Here is an 18,547-nt window from a genome sequence, read left to right as displayed (position 1 = left end):
CCCCCCCCCCCCCCCCCGCCCCCCAACCACTAAAAAAAAATGAACAATTCTTTCAGACATTTTCAGCAACCACTACACAAACGATATACCCAGGAAATATTTTTTGTTTTCCATTTACTCATTTCCCATTTCAAAAACATCCGAGAATCAGACATCCGAAATTTCATCCGTTAAATAAAACACATCTTTCAGAAAAATTACTAAAAAAAACGCTTAATCCCCACGCTAATCATCATCCTAAAAAGAATTCAGTCTTTGCCATGAATTAAAAAAAAAAAACAGAATTACATAAACATTAGCTACGGGAAAAATAAACAAATAGTTATACCATGTGTGCCTGATGAATGCTGTGCATACGTAATTCCTTTTGCATCGGAGGGTGAGAACTCCACGGCGGCACGCCTACCAAAAAAAAGGTCCGAAAAGGTTTTCATAAAAAAAAAAAAAGAGGCCGAATTAAACTGAATGTTCGTTAGGTTAACTTTTTTACCCAAAAAATAGTAACTTGCAAATGTAAGTCATTTATATTACAAACTAATATTAATGGTACTTTTATTTTACGAAATTTGGCGTGTTTTCGTCTTCTTTCTGCTTGTTGTTCTTCTTCTCTTTTGAGTAAAAAATATGAATTGTTTCAGGCAAATTATATATGTAAAGATTTAAAATATTAAGATGATTTCGTATTTAAAATTTGACATTGTTTAGAGGTAATTTTAAGTTAATGGAGATTGTATAATCAATATACTTGTGTATAATTAAATTATATTCAATTTTTTGACTATTTTCTAATGTATATTCTGTGTATAACTCATATATAGATTGTATAGTCAGTGTATTCTTTCTATAACTTTTGGCAAGCTATAGTATGTAGTCCATATATAGTTCCTATAACTTGGGAAGCTATAGTATGTAGTCCATATTGCTATGTATATTAAAAGTCAAACTATTGTTATATAAGAGTTATTTAGGTGCTTAAATTATATATTTAAGTTATATATATATATATATATCAACCTAGTCAAATCACAAAGCAGTGTTTTTTTAAGTTTGCCTTGACTGTTTGACTATATACGCTAGATGACATATTACAATTAATTATTTTCTTTTTGTATAATCTGCTTATACTTTATAATTTCTGACTTTACATTTATTTTTCTCTTTTTATCCATATATATACACACACATATGATTATGCTCCATGGAAGATAAATTATCTAGATAATTATAGAGTTGTCTTTCATCTTGTGATGTTCTTACAGAATGGAACAACAAGTACTTCTTGTGGGGATTATTTTACCGCGTGGGACAAGACACAAATGGATGTGCTAAAGGGGCAGCAACAAAGTGATTGAAATGGAGATAGACATGATAGCTGGAGAAAATGTGTGAACGCTGGACATTGTGGTCTGGACAACTACTTCTAGAAATGGCTTTGATTTAGATATTTAACAGAAATTGTTACTGTTGCTACCTATTCATACCTTTCTAGCTTTATGTTTTTGCATTTCCATTGTTGATCTCGGTAGTACTTGACGTATTTGTATTGTTCCTTTTTAGTTTTGCTCATGACAATCTATTACCAGTTTTTGGGAAATTATTTTCCTGTCACATTGTTTTTGACTTTTTCATTATTAGTAATGAAACTGTTGGATTTGTATGTTTTAGCTTCCTAGTATAAATTGGGTTGATATATGTTTTGATTCAACTAACTTGGATAGCCGAGTGCAATCACATTTTAAAAAATTGAATATACGTCTTTATTCAACTAACTTAGGATAGTCGAATGCCATCATAATTTAAACATGTTTTTTGTTCATTGATAATCTTTCTAACTAAAAGTGGTCATTATATATGCTTCCTTCTTAGTATGGTATTGTTGATTTACATACAACACACTCCTAGGCACGATATGAGGAGTTGCTTGAATGGTAAGCATTCTCCATCTCCAACTTTAAAGTTGTGAATTCAAAAAACATTATAATGAAAATGATTTAGCGAGTGTTTTCACCAATTACCTGTAGCCGAACTTAGTGTTCAAAGAGCATGAAAAATAAAACACATATTTTTTTAACTGAAAAATCCACAAGGATTTAAAGTGTAAAAACGACGACTTGAACCCCTCAATAGAAACTGAAATTCAGTAAATTAAAAAAAATAAATCATTTAATACAAGGATTTGACTCAAAAAACTATCTTTAGACATCAAAATAGATCGGAAGGAAAAACAAATTTCAACAATTATAGTAATAGCATCACATGCATATATAGGCATATGCCCATTTCTGCTCATACAATTTTAACATAAGTCCCAATAACTAACCTTATAGTACACAAACAGCGGAACTTCTTATCTTATTTAGCTCAAAATAATGCAAAGTGAAGAAATAATAATAGTAATGGTCATAAAGGAAAACAGGTTGCCCTGTTGCAGTGAAATTCCACCATGGCTTATATCTGTGTTCATGCCAGCACCCGACGGGCCTAAACCGTTGTTGACGCCTCCTAATACACCCGGATTTGTCACGTAAGGAGATCCACCCGTGTTGGTTGTAGTGGTGGATGGTGTTTGTGTGGTGGTGCCCGTAGTCGTAGGAATGGTGCCACTAAATAAAGAAGTAACTTGTCAAGAGGTAAATAGAAGAAAAAGAAACACTAAATGGAATGTTTAGTCTAGATTTTAAAGCAGAGTGAGCCAGCAAATTGTACCTCTTTAGTTCAATCAATCACTACAAAATATTATGCAACACAAGAAATGGCAGAGCTAGACATCAAGATGAGGTCTCAGTCGAACCAAGTAACTTTAGTCAATATTTTGTACACGTCAAACATTTTTTCAAAATTTCAATCGAAACTGTCTAATGGGAACACTTCATTATGTGTTCAGATGCTCAATTGAAACAAATCGTATTTCAAGTGTCTAAATGAAATTTACTAGCAAGTTCAAGGGTTATCGATGTATTAAGCCAAAAAATAAGAAGAACAACACCCTTACCTTATCACCAGCCATTATTTGAAGGCCTTTACAGTTTTCAATCACTCATTTGGTAAATACTACTTTGCCAGCAGCAAACATCAATTTGTTACTCTTCAATGAGGACAAAGACAACACACTATCTAATGGCCAGAGTGTCTGATCATGACATTTATAACTCAACCCCACCAACTTTTGACCACTTGAATTTTTCAGGTACTACAAGTGCTATTTACCTCTCAAGGGGTACTGAAAATATATGCCAGGATTAGTTTCTTTCATCCATCACACTAATCGTTTGATCATGAAAATTATTCATCTTTATACAAAATCAATGTTTAGTTATAAACTTTCAAAATCCAACTTTTTTTTCTCTCTTTTGTTAAAAATATAACTAAACATAACTTCATAAATTTCAAATACAGTAAAAATATATTACGAATCTGACCAACGCCTACTTAGTATTCCATAATGTTTGAATTTTTTTACTGACGTGTGCAAAAAGATGTGAATATTTGGATGTTCAATAATTGCAGCATTGTGAAAAAGCTAGCAAAAGAGTGAAAAAAGAAAAGAAAACTCCAATAAATAGTAGAAGCAATAATTTTGTCAATCAGTCAAAAGAGTGATGATGCGAATGCAATACACTTTTCAAGATTAAAGACAAAAAGAGCTAATATAGATTAGATCAAAAGTGAAAAAGAAAACAAATTAGAGGGTGATTGGACATAATTTGGCTTATATATAAACGATTCAAAAATATGTACGGTAGTAATTTGAAAGATGAAAACATGCTTTATAATGTTGCACTTTATCGAGACTCACAAAAGATAAAAATAGGAGAAAAAGAAAAAGTCTAGGAAAATTAAGGAATTGGATTTAGACATCATCAAGATGCTTCTATTCTATCAGATGGCGGAATCAGAAATTCATACGAGATAGTTCAAAATATGCTATAGTGTCACACATAAGATTTGAACGTATGACCTAAAACAATTTTTAAACTCTTAACGTAAAGTAATTTTAAAGAAGAACCTTTGCTATTATACTAAAAACAAAATCGTATGTCAAGGAAATTCAATAGTTTATATATAAATTATTTTTATCATGTGCAGCACGATTTCAACTTGAACCCCTCTACTGGGGTGGTAAGGCATTAACTGTGCATTAAATAAGTGCTACTAATAGCTAATAGCGTAGCTGTTTTAAGATCTGTAAAATTTCAACATTCAAAAGAGTTTTACATGGAGAGAGTTTCCGCTAGGATATTTTAACATGTTGTAGCACATTATATAGCGGGCAAAACTACCTTAGTCTACGGGGATCCCATTAACACCCTTTTCAGAAAATATTATACTATGTAGATAAGTTAATATTCTTTTTTTAATGTATTTACTATTTATTGAATTTTCTTGAGTTCTTCATGTCTATGAACTTTTTTCTATTTTGAATTCCATCGGTAAAAAAATCCTTATTCCACCACTACATACCATATGCCTTATTTTTAAGATAATAATTACCCTTTATGTGGACAATACATAAAAGTGACATATAAGAAAATTTAAGTAATTCAATTGATTTGGCTACATAAAGTTTCACCTTATTAGTGAATGTTCGATTACCTAACTCATAATTCTCTCTACCATTTCACATTTCCAACCCCTATCCCTACCCCCATTTTAAAGAAGGAAAATGTGTATAAAGAATAACAGGCAACCAGTAACAAAATTAGACAAAACAGGACTGGCCAAAGTTACAGAGGACTTGTAAAATGAAAATGGTAACTGTTCATGTTATTTTTTTTTTTTTAAAAAGCCTTACCTTGCAGTAGCAGGATAAACACAGCCAGCTGTGCCTGTATAGAGTAAGATCCAAAAAGAAGATGAGAAACATTTATCACCAAAAATCATACTCCATCAGATTCATTTTATGTGACATCTTCTTTTTTTTTAGTCTAATACAAAAAATAAAAATACCACAGAAACAATAATTTTAAAGATACTACACAAATATCAAAAAATTATTTTAGATCACTAGTTTTAATTTTTTTTTTTCTTAATTATCTTGTCAGGTTAAAATTATGTCACATAAAATGGGACGGAGAGACTATTACTCCGTACTACTCCTGTGTACTGGAGGTCCTACAGAGTGTATGAAACAATGTAACTTCACTGATTATTACTGTATTATTATTTTCGTAAAGAAGGATTGGCTTGTTGCTTACTGGGGTCAGTTGCAGTAACAGTGGCGGTGCCAGAAAAATCACATGATCCGGCAGCTTGGCCCTTCCTCTGGAAATAGCTGTTGACAGCAAAATTGCAGTGAGCTCTTACGGTATTCGGGTTAAAGCAAGGTCCGTTTGTATGGACCGGGGTGCAATCCGCCCCGGCTCCACAAGCATAGTCCAGGGTTTTTTGCAAAGCTGCATCACTCAATCCTTTGCAAGCGCACCACGCAGCATCTACCATTCCAAAGAGAAATACGAACAAAGAGTAAGTGTAGTGAGCATCGATGAAATTAGACCTCATTTATTCTAGTTTGACCACGAATATAAACTGAAATTGTTTTTAAATTCTTATTAGTGATTTGGAGAGTGTTTTGTTCAAATTTCAGAATTCAACTTCAAATTAAATTCTATGGCCAAACATGATTTCCAGAATTCAACTCCAAAAAAAAATAAGGTCATATTTTTTTTTAAATGAAAAGGTAAGAAAAATGAAGTTGCAGCTCAAAAAGGGAAAGAATTTTGCAAATGTAGAAAGAATAGCAAGGTGGATATGACAATAACAGTCCAGAGACAGATCTAGGATTCAAATTTTATGAGTTTTCACCACAATTTCAAGTGAATATATAAAATATTAATGGCGTTCACAGTCTAATATAAATAAATATTCAGGGAATTTCTTAACAGGTCTGAGCAAAACCTATTCGGTTCACGTGAACTCATAACTTTGATATTATGGATCCCCCCCTGATTATAACACCAGATGCAGTTTTCAGCAGGAGAAGCACAAATTAACTTATTAGGCTGAAAAAAAAACTTACTTGAGTGGCCGGCCATGGCCAAAATGAGGAGTGCAAACACAAAAGCAGACATGATAAGATGAGGATAACAGAGGCTGGGGATGAAGAATGGTGCAGAGGGAGAGAAGATAAAAACACAGAAATGTACGTATGTTGTGTGAGTGTGAAAGAGTAAGTACTGAGGAGTGCTCTCTGTGTTGGGTAAAGTGACAGGATTTTCACACACAAAAATACAACAAAGATGATACAGTGATAATAATGACTAATAAGGATTTAGATGGTGTGGCCCCCTCTTGCTGGCATTACCTTTTTTTTTTAAAAAAAAGTTGGGGTCTAGTGCATTAGCCGACCCCCACGCCCACGCAAACCACCTCTTTTTCAATGTAAGGTTGTAGCAACTTGTAAGAAAGAATGATATTTGTAAACTATACATTGTTTTAGATGTATATAAAATGAACTTAATTGGTTTGATTTAGGGAGTTTTGTTGAGAGTAGTTGAATCGTTAAAAATAATAAATAAAAAGTAAATTGTGGAAGTAATTAGCACCACCAAAATTTCTATCAATGGAAAACAATGAATGGTTTACAAATATCATTCTTTCTTACAAGTCGCTGCAACCTTAGAGAAAATAGACAAATGCCTCCCTAATCTATTATTGAATTCTCAACTACACACTTATACTTTGCGGGGGGTCCTATTACCCCCTGAATTTTTCAAAAATAAAATATATACCACCCTAAAACTAGACAACCACATTCTCAACATCTAGTGATGCCCACTCGCTACTAGCTGTTATTTTTATTATTTATATTTATATTTTCCTTTTTATCCCCTTTTTCATTAATTACAAAAATATCTTTACTCTTTTATTCCTCCTTCTTCTTTTCTCTTTTGTTTTTCATTTACTTCTTCCAAATTAGTCATCCATGAAAAAAATTGAAGCTATGTTTATTATCATTTTTTTATCACCTTAGATCATCCTTCAGGCACCTTGATGAGCTTGATTACTCATCTCTTTTCTTTTTTTGAATTTTTTTATTATGTTGCTTCTTTGTCTTCATGACACCAAATTTGTAATATTTTATTTACAGGTTGTCGATGGTTAAATTCTTGGGTCTTCACCAAACAACAATAGAGATTAAAGATAAGATCTGATGGTTGATGTATTTTACTGACCTAAAATCGGTGAAAAGGTAGATTAATGGTGTTGATATTTTGAACTATTGATAAAAATGAAAAAGGATGGATGACCCAGATCATACACCCAAAACTCATGTTTAGTTTGCTTTATGAAATTCATGATCGAAAAAAATTAATTTATAGTCATAATTGTTTTAATTCACTGAATTTCTTCAATAATTAAAAAAATTCAATAAAAGAATGAATTTTTATGATGGAAGGTGTTTAATAATTCTATTTTTTTTAGGTTTTGTTTCTACTATCTTTCTTCTTATGCTTTTTTTTTGTCTTTATTTTGTGATTTATTTTTTTTGGAATAATGAGATTAAGGACGATTTGATTTTTCCGGCAATATGAGTAATAATTCTAATAATTATTTGATGATTTGCAGTGTTAGTTGTAGAAAATAGTGAAATAAATTGTAAAAAAATATATTAGAAAATGGATAAAAAGATGTGGTTAGTGTAGTGATGGTGGTTCAAGGTGGAGGAAATGGTGGTGGGGTGCATGTTGAGTAATGAGAAATAGAGGGGAAAAAAGATAAAGAAAAAGAAACAAAAAAACTTAAAGAGAAGAGTAAAAAATATATAATTAACAAAAAGTCAAATTAAAAATATTATTTATCAATTCTTCTGACTTTCACATGCCTCCACAAGAGTGATGACACTCTCTGTGCCATGTCAGCATTTAAGGTGTAATTATTCCGTTTTAAAATAGTCTGGGGGGGTGATATGACTCTCGTGAAACATAAGTGTGTAGTTGGGAATTCGATAATAGGTTGAGGGGGCATTTGACTATTTTCTCGCAACTTTACATTGAAAAAAAAGGTGGTTTGGGAGTGGGGGTGGGCTAATGCACTAGACCCGAGTTTTTGGCTAAAAATATTCTTAAATTATGCCCCTAACTTAAATCACATCCTTAAATTATCATTCTTAACAAAAAACATCCTCTGCGTATTTAAAACATAACGTCTTCTATTCATTTGTTAAAATTTGTCAAAAAATTAGCGAATTCCATACAAAAGCATGTGCAAAATTTCTATAATTTTATTACCGATTGGAAAAATCTTCCAAAAATAGAAAACATTTTTTTGAAACCCTTGTTTGCTGTTAAACAATCAATGTTAGGACGGTGTGAGACTATGAGGAGACATGATCTGCTCTTCTCCTTTATCAACTGAATGGAGAGTTGCAGCTTAATTTCACAGCATCTTCACCTTGCAAAGTCCAAATATCATTAAATCAATAATTTATTGGGGGAAATTGATAGCTAAGGTGATCAGCAAGTTTCAGCCGATTTTGATCTCCGGTACTCGGGTTTCATTTTCAATTATTAGAAGTAAAAGTCTCCGATTGACACCACTTTATACAGATTCAGTAACAAGAAAACATTTCAACTGATAATTCTTGATATCAAATCAAATAAAAAGTAAATAAAAACAAAATTGCTAATTAAAAGAAAGACAATGCAAAACGTTGTTGCTAAAAAAAATCACAATGATGTTTTAAACGTATGTAGAATGAATAGAATTGGTTTGATTTAGGGAGTTTTGTTGAGAGTAGTGTGAATCGATCATGTTTTTGTGAAGAATTTGTTAGTTTTTGACAAATTTTAACAAAAGGATTAAAGTTGACAAATTTTAAAGGGAAAAAGGACAAATATACCCCCGAAACTATCGTAAATGGTATCTAAATACCCTTCGTTATACTTCTAGGACACTGATGCCCCTACCATTCAAATTTTGGTTTGTATATACTCTTTGAACTAACGGAGAAACACGTGTCAAAATCTTAACGGTCTATCCAAACTTTATTTATTTATTATCCCTGATTAAAAAGCCCACCCTAAACACACCCGGATATGTATAACCCAAAAAAAACCCAAATAGACCCACACCGAAATAAACCCATTTTCCCTTACTTCATTGTTCCACCATCCAAACACCCCGCGAAATAGATCGACAACGAAACTCCACCACACCACACCACTGTAACTTCATCTTCACCGGCAAAACCCCAAAAACCAAAAAGATCCACACACATATTATAACCCAAAACCTTTTCAGTACACATGTTCATCTCTTGTGTGATCAATAAACCTGATGAAGGTAGCACAAAAGTGAGTCAATAACAATATGTTTGACTTCGAAAAGGATAGGGAGAAAGATGAGAGAAAGGACAAAGAGATTTATCGATTTATTTTGAACTCGTGAGGAATTAGTGAGAGGTTTTAATTGAGAAATCATCACCAACTATCAAAATTGACAATACCCAGATGTTTATAATTTCAATAAGGCAAAAAAAGGTTATAATTTTTGCAATTGTAAATCCATTCGAAGATTTCTGATTCTATTCGCCGGTACTATTGGCGCAACGATGAAAGAGAGACAGGTTCATGATGGTCAAGTTTCATGGTGGTCAAAGGGTCACTTCATCGTTGATTTTGCCCGAAGCGAGGAAGGTTGATTTTAGTAGCAATTAGAGGTGATTTTATTGTGGAACTTCATCGGAGAAGTTGAGTCACGGCGGTGTGGTGGAGTTCCGACGTGGGTTCGATGGGGTGTTAATTGGTTGCTGATGGTTGGTGGAACAATGAAGAAATTGGAGTTTATTTAGGATTTTTTTTTTTGGGTGGGGGTGGGTTTGGGTTATAGATATCCGGATGGGCTTTTTAATTAGCGATAATAAATAAATAAATTTTGGATAGGCCGTTAAGATTTTGACACGTATCTCTCTGTTAGTTCAAAAGGTATATACAATCCAAAATTTGGACGGTAGGGTCATCAGTGTCCTAAAAGTATAACGAAGGGTATCTAGATACCATTTACGATAGTTCGAGGGTATATTTGTCCTTTTTCCCAATTTTAAATAATTGAGGGATGTTTTCTATTAAGAAAAAGAATTTAAGGATGTAGTTTAAGTTGGACATATAATTTAAGGATGTTTTCGGCCAAAAACTCCATTTTTAATGTACCGAAAGCAAAAAGAATCATATTTAACTCTCAATTTAAATTATTTATTCTCCAAATCATATTACGAGATAAAAATAAATATCACTTAATATAAGTATTGTGGTATATACTTATATTAATTATTAAAAGGAAAAATTACAAAAATCCCACCTTTTAGTTTACTTATTATCATTATCCCCTATAAGTTTTACAAATCTCCAAAATCCCTCATTTTCGCGTGTATCTCGCGCATCATATTAGGGTATCTTTTATAAAATGTACATCAGATTAGTGTATCATGTATAAAATGTAATGTAAGCTTAACGATTAATGTATCTCGTGCATTAGATTAATGTATCAACGCTTATATTATTGTATCTGTTTGAGGGATTTCTGTAATTATAAACTTTTAAGGGATAGATTGTAATTTTGCCTTAAAAGTATGTGATTTCTATAATGTTTCCTTATTAAAATTGAATGAAGAGGGTGTGTATATAGAGCCGTCAATATGGGCTAGGTCCGTTGGACCGGCCTGGCTAACCCGTGATTTGATAGGGCCGGACTACGATTTTTAGAGCCCAGTTAAGAAAAGGGATTTTTAGCCCGGCCTGAATAAGTCTGCCAATTTGTAGGGCTTGAGAAATATGGATAGGGCCGACCCGTGGGCCAAATAAAATTTAATTAAAAAATAAATTAAAATATAGTATTAAAAATACCAAGAGTCTAAACTCAAAATTTGTTTAAAGTTTGAAAGATTACAATTTAAATACAAATTATGTTTATAAAATATGTACTACATAAAATAAAATTTCCCTAAAATTTCTAGGGAATCACTACATAGGTCGTAGCCTATGGAATATTATCATAGTTTTTGTGTTTTATTATGATCATTGGAAAATAATTAGGTTAATATTTCTATTTAGCTATTTATGTTTTTAATTGAAATCAAACTTAATACATATTATAAAAGATTATTTTATTTGTGGATTTGGTTAACAAGTAGTAACACTAACACCATGTAATATTGTCTTGTCGATATTTATGATAATATTTTAAAATTATAATTTAATTTAAAAAATTATAAAAAATATACTTTAAAAAAAAGGGTTGGTCCAGCAAAGCCCGTATCCCACGTACTTGTGGGCTGGACCAACCATTTTCTGGCCCACACAAAAAATGGGCTAGCCCGTCAAATTTCAAAGCTTGTATGGGGTGAGTCAGCCCATATTTACAGCTCTAGTATTTAAGCTTTTCAATCTTGATTTATACATATTTTTTGGGTAAACTACATAAATCACACTACTTTACATCCTAATTACAAGGAATCCCGTTAGTTTTCAATATTACTATCTATACCATTTTTCTTTCATAAGATACATGGATAATAAACCTTAAGATATATAACTCTATTAGAATTTAAAAGATACATATTTTAAAGGATAGAATACATATTTGAATTAATTGTTTTAGTTTAATTCCTTAATTAAAGGAGTAAGTTATGGGAGATGTAACAACCATAATGTAATTATGGCTCCATCTCATCATCAACGACTGATATCATCAAATTATTTTCTGAACTTATCTTCTTCATCAAATTATCATCCTTTTGAATCACCAAATTTTCTAAATTTCTTTTGTTCATGGCGAATATCACAATATTATTGAGTCATTCCAGTTCATGGGTATCTGACATCGAATATGAAAATTATAGAAGATACATGTATCTGTCGACTTTTAAAATCGAGATACATATTTCATTTGTTTAAATTAATTAGTTGTAACTCATTTCCTTAATTAGAGGATTAATTGAGATACATGTATCATTACTCGCGAGATACATGTATCCATCGATTTTAAAAGTCGAGATACATGATTTATAACTTTGAATTAAAGAGGTATAACTTATTTCCTTAATTAAAGGATTAATGGATGAATGATTAACAATCAAAACTGATTTACATGATCCTTGATTATCAACTTTAACAAGTTTTTCTAAAATAATGAAATCATAAATCATAGTAATTTTGTAATTGTAAACTTCATCTCCTTCATTAATTCCTTCTTTTGTATCTTAAATTTTCGAATATTTCGGTATTGAGATACATGTATCATTTTTCGTGAGATACACGTATCCATCGATTTTAAAAGTCGAGATACACAATTCATTATTTTGAATTAAAGGGGTGTAGTTATTTCATTAATTGATGAATAATTAACAAACCAAACAGATTTACAAGATACTTGTGTATCAACTCTAACAAGTGTTCCTAAAATAACGTAATCATAAGTCATAGTAATTTTGTAATTGTAAACTTCATCTTTTTCATCAATTCCTTCCTTGTATCTTAAATTTCCGGCTTGAATGTTGGCGGATGAAGACCCTACAATGACAAAAACCTAATTTGTAAAAGTTTATACAATCAAATTTTACACCAACATGAACTCTATCTCAGATGCATGAACGGAACGTAAACCAAGATACATGAGAATAATGAAAAATAATAATAATTTACCTCATTGATACAACAATTGTGTTGAAAAAACCTTGAACTTCTTCTGGATAATATTAGTCATCTGAAAGAAGCAAGTTAATGACTAATTTATAGAAAAAATGTATGGACCATGACGATAATGAATATGAGTTTGTATATGATGCTGATTATCACGATTTGGTTAAGGAAGAGAGTGAGAGAGATGGGGTGGAGGTGAACATTAGGGTAATGAGAAAATAATTTGTGTACCATTAATTAAGGAGTTTAAATTTTAAGATAATTATCCAATACCATATTTAAGAAATTTGTGTATCTAATTCAATCTTTTAAAATATATGGTATAAATATTAAAAATGATATATTTTTTTTTTAACCGAGAAATCCGTCTGTGACTCGCCCTTTGGACCAATCACAGCCTTCTAAACTCGGTGGATAATGGACCCGCCCCTCTACCCTTCTCCACTTAAATACCAGGCTTCGTTTTGCATGGTGTGGGGCTTGAACCTGCGACCTAAGCCACAAATCCTACACCTTTTGCCACTTGAGCTAGGCCTTGGGGGCATATTAAAAATGATATTATGTGTAATTTTTTTTAAACTAGAGGTAAAATAAATATATATGGTAGTAAGGTATGTCTAGTTAGGTAGTTTTTCCTTAAATAGATTCTTTTTAGGACATAAAAATTGGACTAAAGGTACTGAATTCGGCCAAACTCTTTAACTCCTATTCTAGCTTGTTGTTGATGAAACCTTTTGTACGTACCAATATTCCTTAATTCTCTTTTATCAAACATAAAGACAACACTCAATTTGCACGAGCAAACACAACGACAATTACTAAATTAACCATTGTGTTCAATGATAAAAAGAAATTTTTTATTGACAATAACAATAAAAAGAAACACACAACAACATATTCTAACTGATGAACGTTGATCTTTCAATACAAACTATTACTACTAAATTAGAAGCTTACACAAAATAGACTTAATTATACATTCAGCCACGGGCCACGTGTCATCTGTTTATTCGGCTGTTCACCCACCGTATACTTGGGCTTCTAACCGTGGGATCGGGTGGACCACTAATGGATCAGCCCGTTGTAAAGTCAGCCCAAATGCTTCCTCCATATTTAACTTCTCTGGCAATTGTCCAGTGGGCAAAGCCCAGTTAAATGAATGGATCAAAGTTGCAGTCATCAATTGGACCATGCGTATACCCAAACTCATTCCGGGGCATATTCTTCGACCAGCACCAAATGGAATTACTTCAAAGTCATTTCCTTTCACATCAACTTTGGGCTTTTCACCTCCGGGCAAGAATCTTTCGGGCCTAAACTCCAATGGATCAGCCCATTCATTTGGATCACGAGCAATGGCCCAAACGTTGACGAGAAGTGTTGATCCTTTTGGAATGAAGTAGCCATTGATCTCACAGCTCTCGGATGCAATTCTAGGGAGGGAGAGGGGTGTTGATGGATGAAGCCTAAAGGTTTCCTTGACTATGGCTTCCAAATAAGCCAATTGGGCCAGGTCAGATTCCACAACGAGCCGGTCCTTTCCAACTACTTTGTCGATCTCCTGTTGGGCCTGGGCCAATATTTTCGGGTTACGAATAAGCTCTGCAATGGCCCATTCCACTGTGCTAGAAGATGTGTCTGTCCCAGCTATAAACAAGTTCTGCAGTAATTCACCAAAATATGAACCGAGTGATATTTGACGTTGAAATTGTCTTTTCTACGTTAATTCACTTTTAAATAAAGTTGAAAGTTTTGTGAATGAAAAAAATTTGAAATACTCATACAAAAACTAACAACAACAACCTAGTGTAGTCCCGGATTCTAGAAAGGATAGAGTGTACACCGACATTACCTCTACACCGCTAAGGTAGATAGCTTGTTTTCTTTTACAGGCTCTCGATTCAAGAAAAACAGTCAAAAGAAAGTACAAGAAACAAAAGCTATTAACAGAATATAAACTACAACAAAAACAATTGATAATCGAGATATAAGGAATCAACCAATAAAACAGAGAAATCAAAGGACAAAATAATACAAGAGCAATACTACGATTACTAACATGAACAGATAGCAAGACAAATGTCCAATCGAGTACGGTCCAGATGGACTCAAATAAATCACGGGAACAAGTATTTATGGAGATCACCATCACAAGTACTACATCACTCAAATATAAAAGTAGGCAGCAACTAAGGCATCGAGGCCCTGTTGGACCATTTAATTGCCTTAAAGTCATTCTAACATTATAGCTGTCTTCGTCAGTATTTCCAACAGAGACTTAGGATAGTTGTGGTTTCAGCACCATTCATCTCAACAATCCTTTATAACAACAATACAATTTTGTTATGCCAGGGCTTAAATAAGAGGACGTGGCAGGTTAGTATTAGGCGGATGAAATCTTAGCGGGTTAAAACATGCTTAATGGGACAGGATAGAGCGGTTGAAATCTTAGCGGGTTAAAACTTGCTCCGCGTAAAAGTTAGTTGGGATGACCAATTTTTGGACCGTTTGTTAATTAATATGTAGCCAAACATTTCAAATGTAACTGGATAACAATAACTTTTTAAGGCGAAACTAGTGTTTGTACAAAACTGCTAATGGCTACACGAAATAACTCCAACACTTGTATATATTCGAGTTTAAGGTGAAAAATCATGAAATTTGAACTGATAAATCTTTAAACTTCAAGAATTTGTAAGTTTGTAATATTAGAGTGAATTAGTACAAGAACAAGTGATCAAACTATATCCTGAAATTCTAACTCATACCATTAAAATTAACTTCTTAAACAACATTGTTTCAAGCCAAACATTATCATATAAATTAGGGCATTAACATACTTCCATTTTTAGTCCGTCAAAGAAAAATGGCATGGTTTCATATTTATTACCTCTATTCCTTTTTACTTGTAAGATATACTAAAAATCCATATTTGTTTTTACTTGTCCAATTTGAAATAAAGAGATAATTGTAAGAGGCGTACCAAAAGTAAAGCTTTAATTTCTGTATCAGTAAGCTTTCCTCCATTATCGTCTTCTTCATTTTTCAGAGAGATCAACGTATTCAACAAATCCCCCTGTTCCTTCGATTCTCCAACTCGCTTTCCCTTGTGTTCTTCGAGGATCGTGGTCAAGAACGCGTCGAAACGCGCGTGGAGTTTCTTCATTTTTCCTGCTACGCCTTGAATGTCCATCCAATCAAGCGCCGGAATAAAATCGCCGATGTTGAAAACGCCGGCGAGCACCATCATCTCCACCACCATTAACTTGAACTCCTCCGCTTGTGGATCGATCCCGTTAGTACCGTCGGCGAATACCCGCTTCCCGAGCATCACACGCGCAAGTGCATTCGTGGTGCACACGTTCAACAGCTGCCCTAATTTGATTGGCTTTTGGCCAGCATTTGCTAAGGCGCGCGTAAGTGTTCTGACTTCTTCCTGCCGTTGTAATTAGGCCAAATAAAAGAGAAGTTAACATTTGTGATAATTCTTCTAAGCGTCTAAAAAATGTTAAATTAAAAAAACAGCTTAATTAAATTAGTGTGCGTGTGCCTATAAAGATCGCATAAATAAAAGTTGAATTAAGTAAATATCCGCACTCAATATTTTGATCAATCAATATACTTATCTTGCCTCAAGTATTAATAAAAAAGTAAAAAAAAGATGGACATTACTTAACCTACAAAATGACAATAGGGGTAGTACATCACAAGGTGTATACGAGAGTTCACTAGATTCGCGTGAACTCATGTTGTTGTTCCGAAATCATGTATAATAATGTTCTGATTTCTTAAAAATAATTACATATAGATGTGTGAATTTGCATTCAAAGTATTATACAATGCGATGATGATTGAGTGTACCTCTCTAAGTGAGAATATAAATTTAAATCTTATTTCTATCTATTTTGGACCTATAATTTTAAATGTTAAATGAGTTCAATTGATAAAAACTTTAAAGGTTAAATCAATCAAATTTATAAATTACATCTATTTTTTCGTAAAAATACATTCATTTTCTGAAAATTCTGAATAACCTCTATATCAACGTTAATATACTGTATAAATGCTACAGAATCTCGCACGTAATTCTCATATATAAGATATGAGAACTTCCATTCAGTCAATCATGACTTTCCTATCAAGAAAAATATATAAAAATAAAACACCATTATATGAAATAATAATAAAGTATTTAAAATTTTGTAGCAAGTTAAATTATGTCACTTCAATTTGACAATTGCATCAATACTTATATAAAACTTGGCAGATGAAGGGTCAAAATAATTTTTTTTTTTTTTGAAAAAACCTGTCGGACAAGGCGGAAGTCATCTAAAGCTTTAGCCGAAAAAAGATGAACAGAACAAATTTTCCTTAGCATACGCCACCGTGGTCCGTAAGGTGCAAACACAAGGTCATGGTAATTATAAGCCATGTGTTTCGCCCCAGAGTTCGGTGGGCGGCTCGAGAAGTTAGCGTCATGATTTTTCAAAAATTGAGCCGCCACCGAAGCTGAGGCCGCAACCACCACGTCCACGAACCCCATGCGAAGGTGCATGAGTGGCCCGTAAGTTCGGGCCATTGATGCAGTGGACTGATGCGGCTTCGGACCTAATTGGACTATGTTTCCGATTATTGGCCATGGTTTTGGACCGGGTGGTAGTGGCACTGGGTAACGTTTACGAAAAAATAAGCTAAGAATGAAATGTAGAATAAAAGAGGAAATAATAGTGTATAGAATTAAGGAAAAAATAGCCATTTGGTGGAGTGTAATGTTAGAAGGAAAAGTTGGACAATAATATTAGTAGCTAACACGGACTATAAATAGAGAGAAAATAAAGAGAGAGCGGGACCATATACTGGTAACTTAACTTAAGCCATAAAACTTATAAAATGACTAACAAAAATTTATTAGCTCGATTGATTGATTATTTGAATTTTTACTTTCTTGGTCAAACTTCGATTCCCACTTTGTAATTTCCTTTCCACCCCCTTCCCATGCACGTACCCTCAATTCAGAAAGAACAAAAAACTTATCTAACGTTTATATTGATTTGATATTATTGAAGTATATGACTATTTAACCAGAATTGATAAAGATCTTAGGCTCAAATTGCACTATCACTCATTATTAAAAGAAATTTTCATATGGAAATATCATGAAAAAGAATCAAGAATGTACGGAACATGTTATATATTAAAAAAAAAAAAAAAACTTAATTGTTTAAACATACTAATCAACAATTCCACAAATATAAGCAAACGTCACGATACAAGTAATTTTTTACTCTCTCCGTTCCATTTTATGTGACAACATTTGACCGGGCACGGAGTCTAAGAAATAAATGAAGACTTTGAAATGTTTACCAAATTGCCTTTTAAAAAGTAGACTCACTTTTCTCTCTCCTCATAAATGTATTGGAGTATTATTTTAAAATTAAGTGGGACCAACAAGGGTAAAAGAAGAATTGTACCTTTAAATACTTACCATATAAGAAAATGTGACATTCTTTTTGGGACTGACCAAAATGGAAATGGTGCCACATAAAATGGGACTGAGGGAGTACTAATTTACTGTAATTTGTTTACTTCTTATTTTTCAGCACGGGTTGGTAGTTGCCAAATTGCAATGAATGTAGTATTTAATTTCTGCCACATTATTGTGTTTGCTAAATTAGGTTATTCTTTTGGGAAACTGAAGTGATGAAATATTTGGTCATTGTAAAATTGGAAACTAGAATTTAATTATACTTTAACCAAATCTTGTGACATAGCGGCGGTATACCAAATCAAATAAAATTTATTATAAACAATTAATTAAGGAAGTGAAATATTCATTAACTAATTAATCATAGTCAAGTAATAGAAGTATGTGTGCAACACATATTATACATTTATTGATTTACTATAAACAC

At 32.7% G+C, this 18,547-nt stretch overlaps 3 protein-coding genes and 1 pseudogene across 7 annotated transcripts in view; 1 reads left to right on the top strand and 3 right to left on the bottom strand.

The window, feature by feature from the left end:
- LOC125857768 (reticulon-like protein B1) overlaps positions 1-427 on the bottom strand; it is an 8,158-nt gene extending 7,731 nt beyond the window's left edge. For all 4 annotated transcript variants that reach the window (XR_007445695.1, XR_007445696.1, XR_007445697.1 and 1 more), the window contains exon 1: positions 329-427. The gene's annotated coding sequence lies outside the window, so the exon portion shown is untranslated. The remainder of the gene's footprint in view (positions 1-328) is intronic.
- Positions 1-1,449, top strand: part of LOC125857602 (uncharacterized) — a 9,555-nt pseudogene extending 8,106 nt beyond the window's left edge.
- LOC125857765 (PLASMODESMATA CALLOSE-BINDING PROTEIN 3-like) overlaps positions 1-6,222 on the bottom strand; it is a 16,114-nt gene extending 9,892 nt beyond the window's left edge. The window contains exons 1-4 of one of the 2 annotated variants that reach the window (XM_049537400.1): positions 6,017-6,222; positions 5,196-5,432; positions 4,793-4,826; positions 2,417-2,603 (exon numbers count right to left, since the gene is read on the bottom strand). In XM_049537400.1, coding sequence (XP_049393357.1) covers positions 2,417-2,603; positions 4,793-4,826; positions 5,196-5,432; positions 6,017-6,068 — 510 coding nt within the window. In that variant the 5' untranslated portion in view covers positions 6,069-6,222. Of the gene's footprint in view, positions 1-2,181; positions 2,604-4,792; positions 4,827-5,195; positions 5,433-6,016 lie in introns of those variants that run through there. The other variant, XM_049537399.1, reaches the window with a different exon arrangement.
- Positions 6,223-13,438: 7,216 nt separating this feature from the next.
- Positions 13,439-17,432, bottom strand: LOC125857755 (flavonoid 3'-monooxygenase). The gene is made up of 3 exons (XM_049537385.1): positions 16,942-17,432; positions 15,619-16,071; positions 13,439-14,295 (listed from the first exon to the last, which is right to left on the bottom strand). The coding sequence occupies exons 1-3, from the start codon at positions 17,389-17,391 to the stop codon at positions 13,654-13,656; spliced, it is 1,545 nt and encodes a 514-aa protein (XP_049393342.1). The 5' UTR covers positions 17,392-17,432; the 3' UTR covers positions 13,439-13,653.
- Positions 17,433-18,547: the final 1,115 nt, after the last annotated feature.

Source organism: Solanum stenotomum, chromosome 3, assembly GCF_019186545.1.
Source record: "Solanum stenotomum isolate F172 chromosome 3, ASM1918654v1, whole genome shotgun sequence".
Classification (NCBI taxonomy): Eukaryota; Viridiplantae; Streptophyta; class Magnoliopsida; order Solanales; family Solanaceae; genus Solanum; species Solanum stenotomum.
Note: the sequence above shows the minus strand (reverse complement) of the source record. Positions and strands in the feature narration are given on the sequence as shown.

Excerpts from the sequence above, each read along its gene's own strand:
- LOC125857755 (XM_049537385.1), bottom strand. The coding sequence starts at position 17,391 with ATGGCTATTTTTTCCTTAATTCTATACACTATTATTTCCTCTTTTATT. Across the intron at positions 16,072-16,941 it reads ACTTCCGCCTTGTCCGACAG|GAAGAAGTCAGAACACTTAC; the intron begins GTTTTTTCAAAA and ends TTACAACGGCAG. Across the intron at positions 14,296-15,618 it reads AAATTAAAGCTTTACTTTTG|AACTTGTTTATAGCTGGGAC; the intron begins GTACGCCTCTTA and ends GAATTACTGCAG.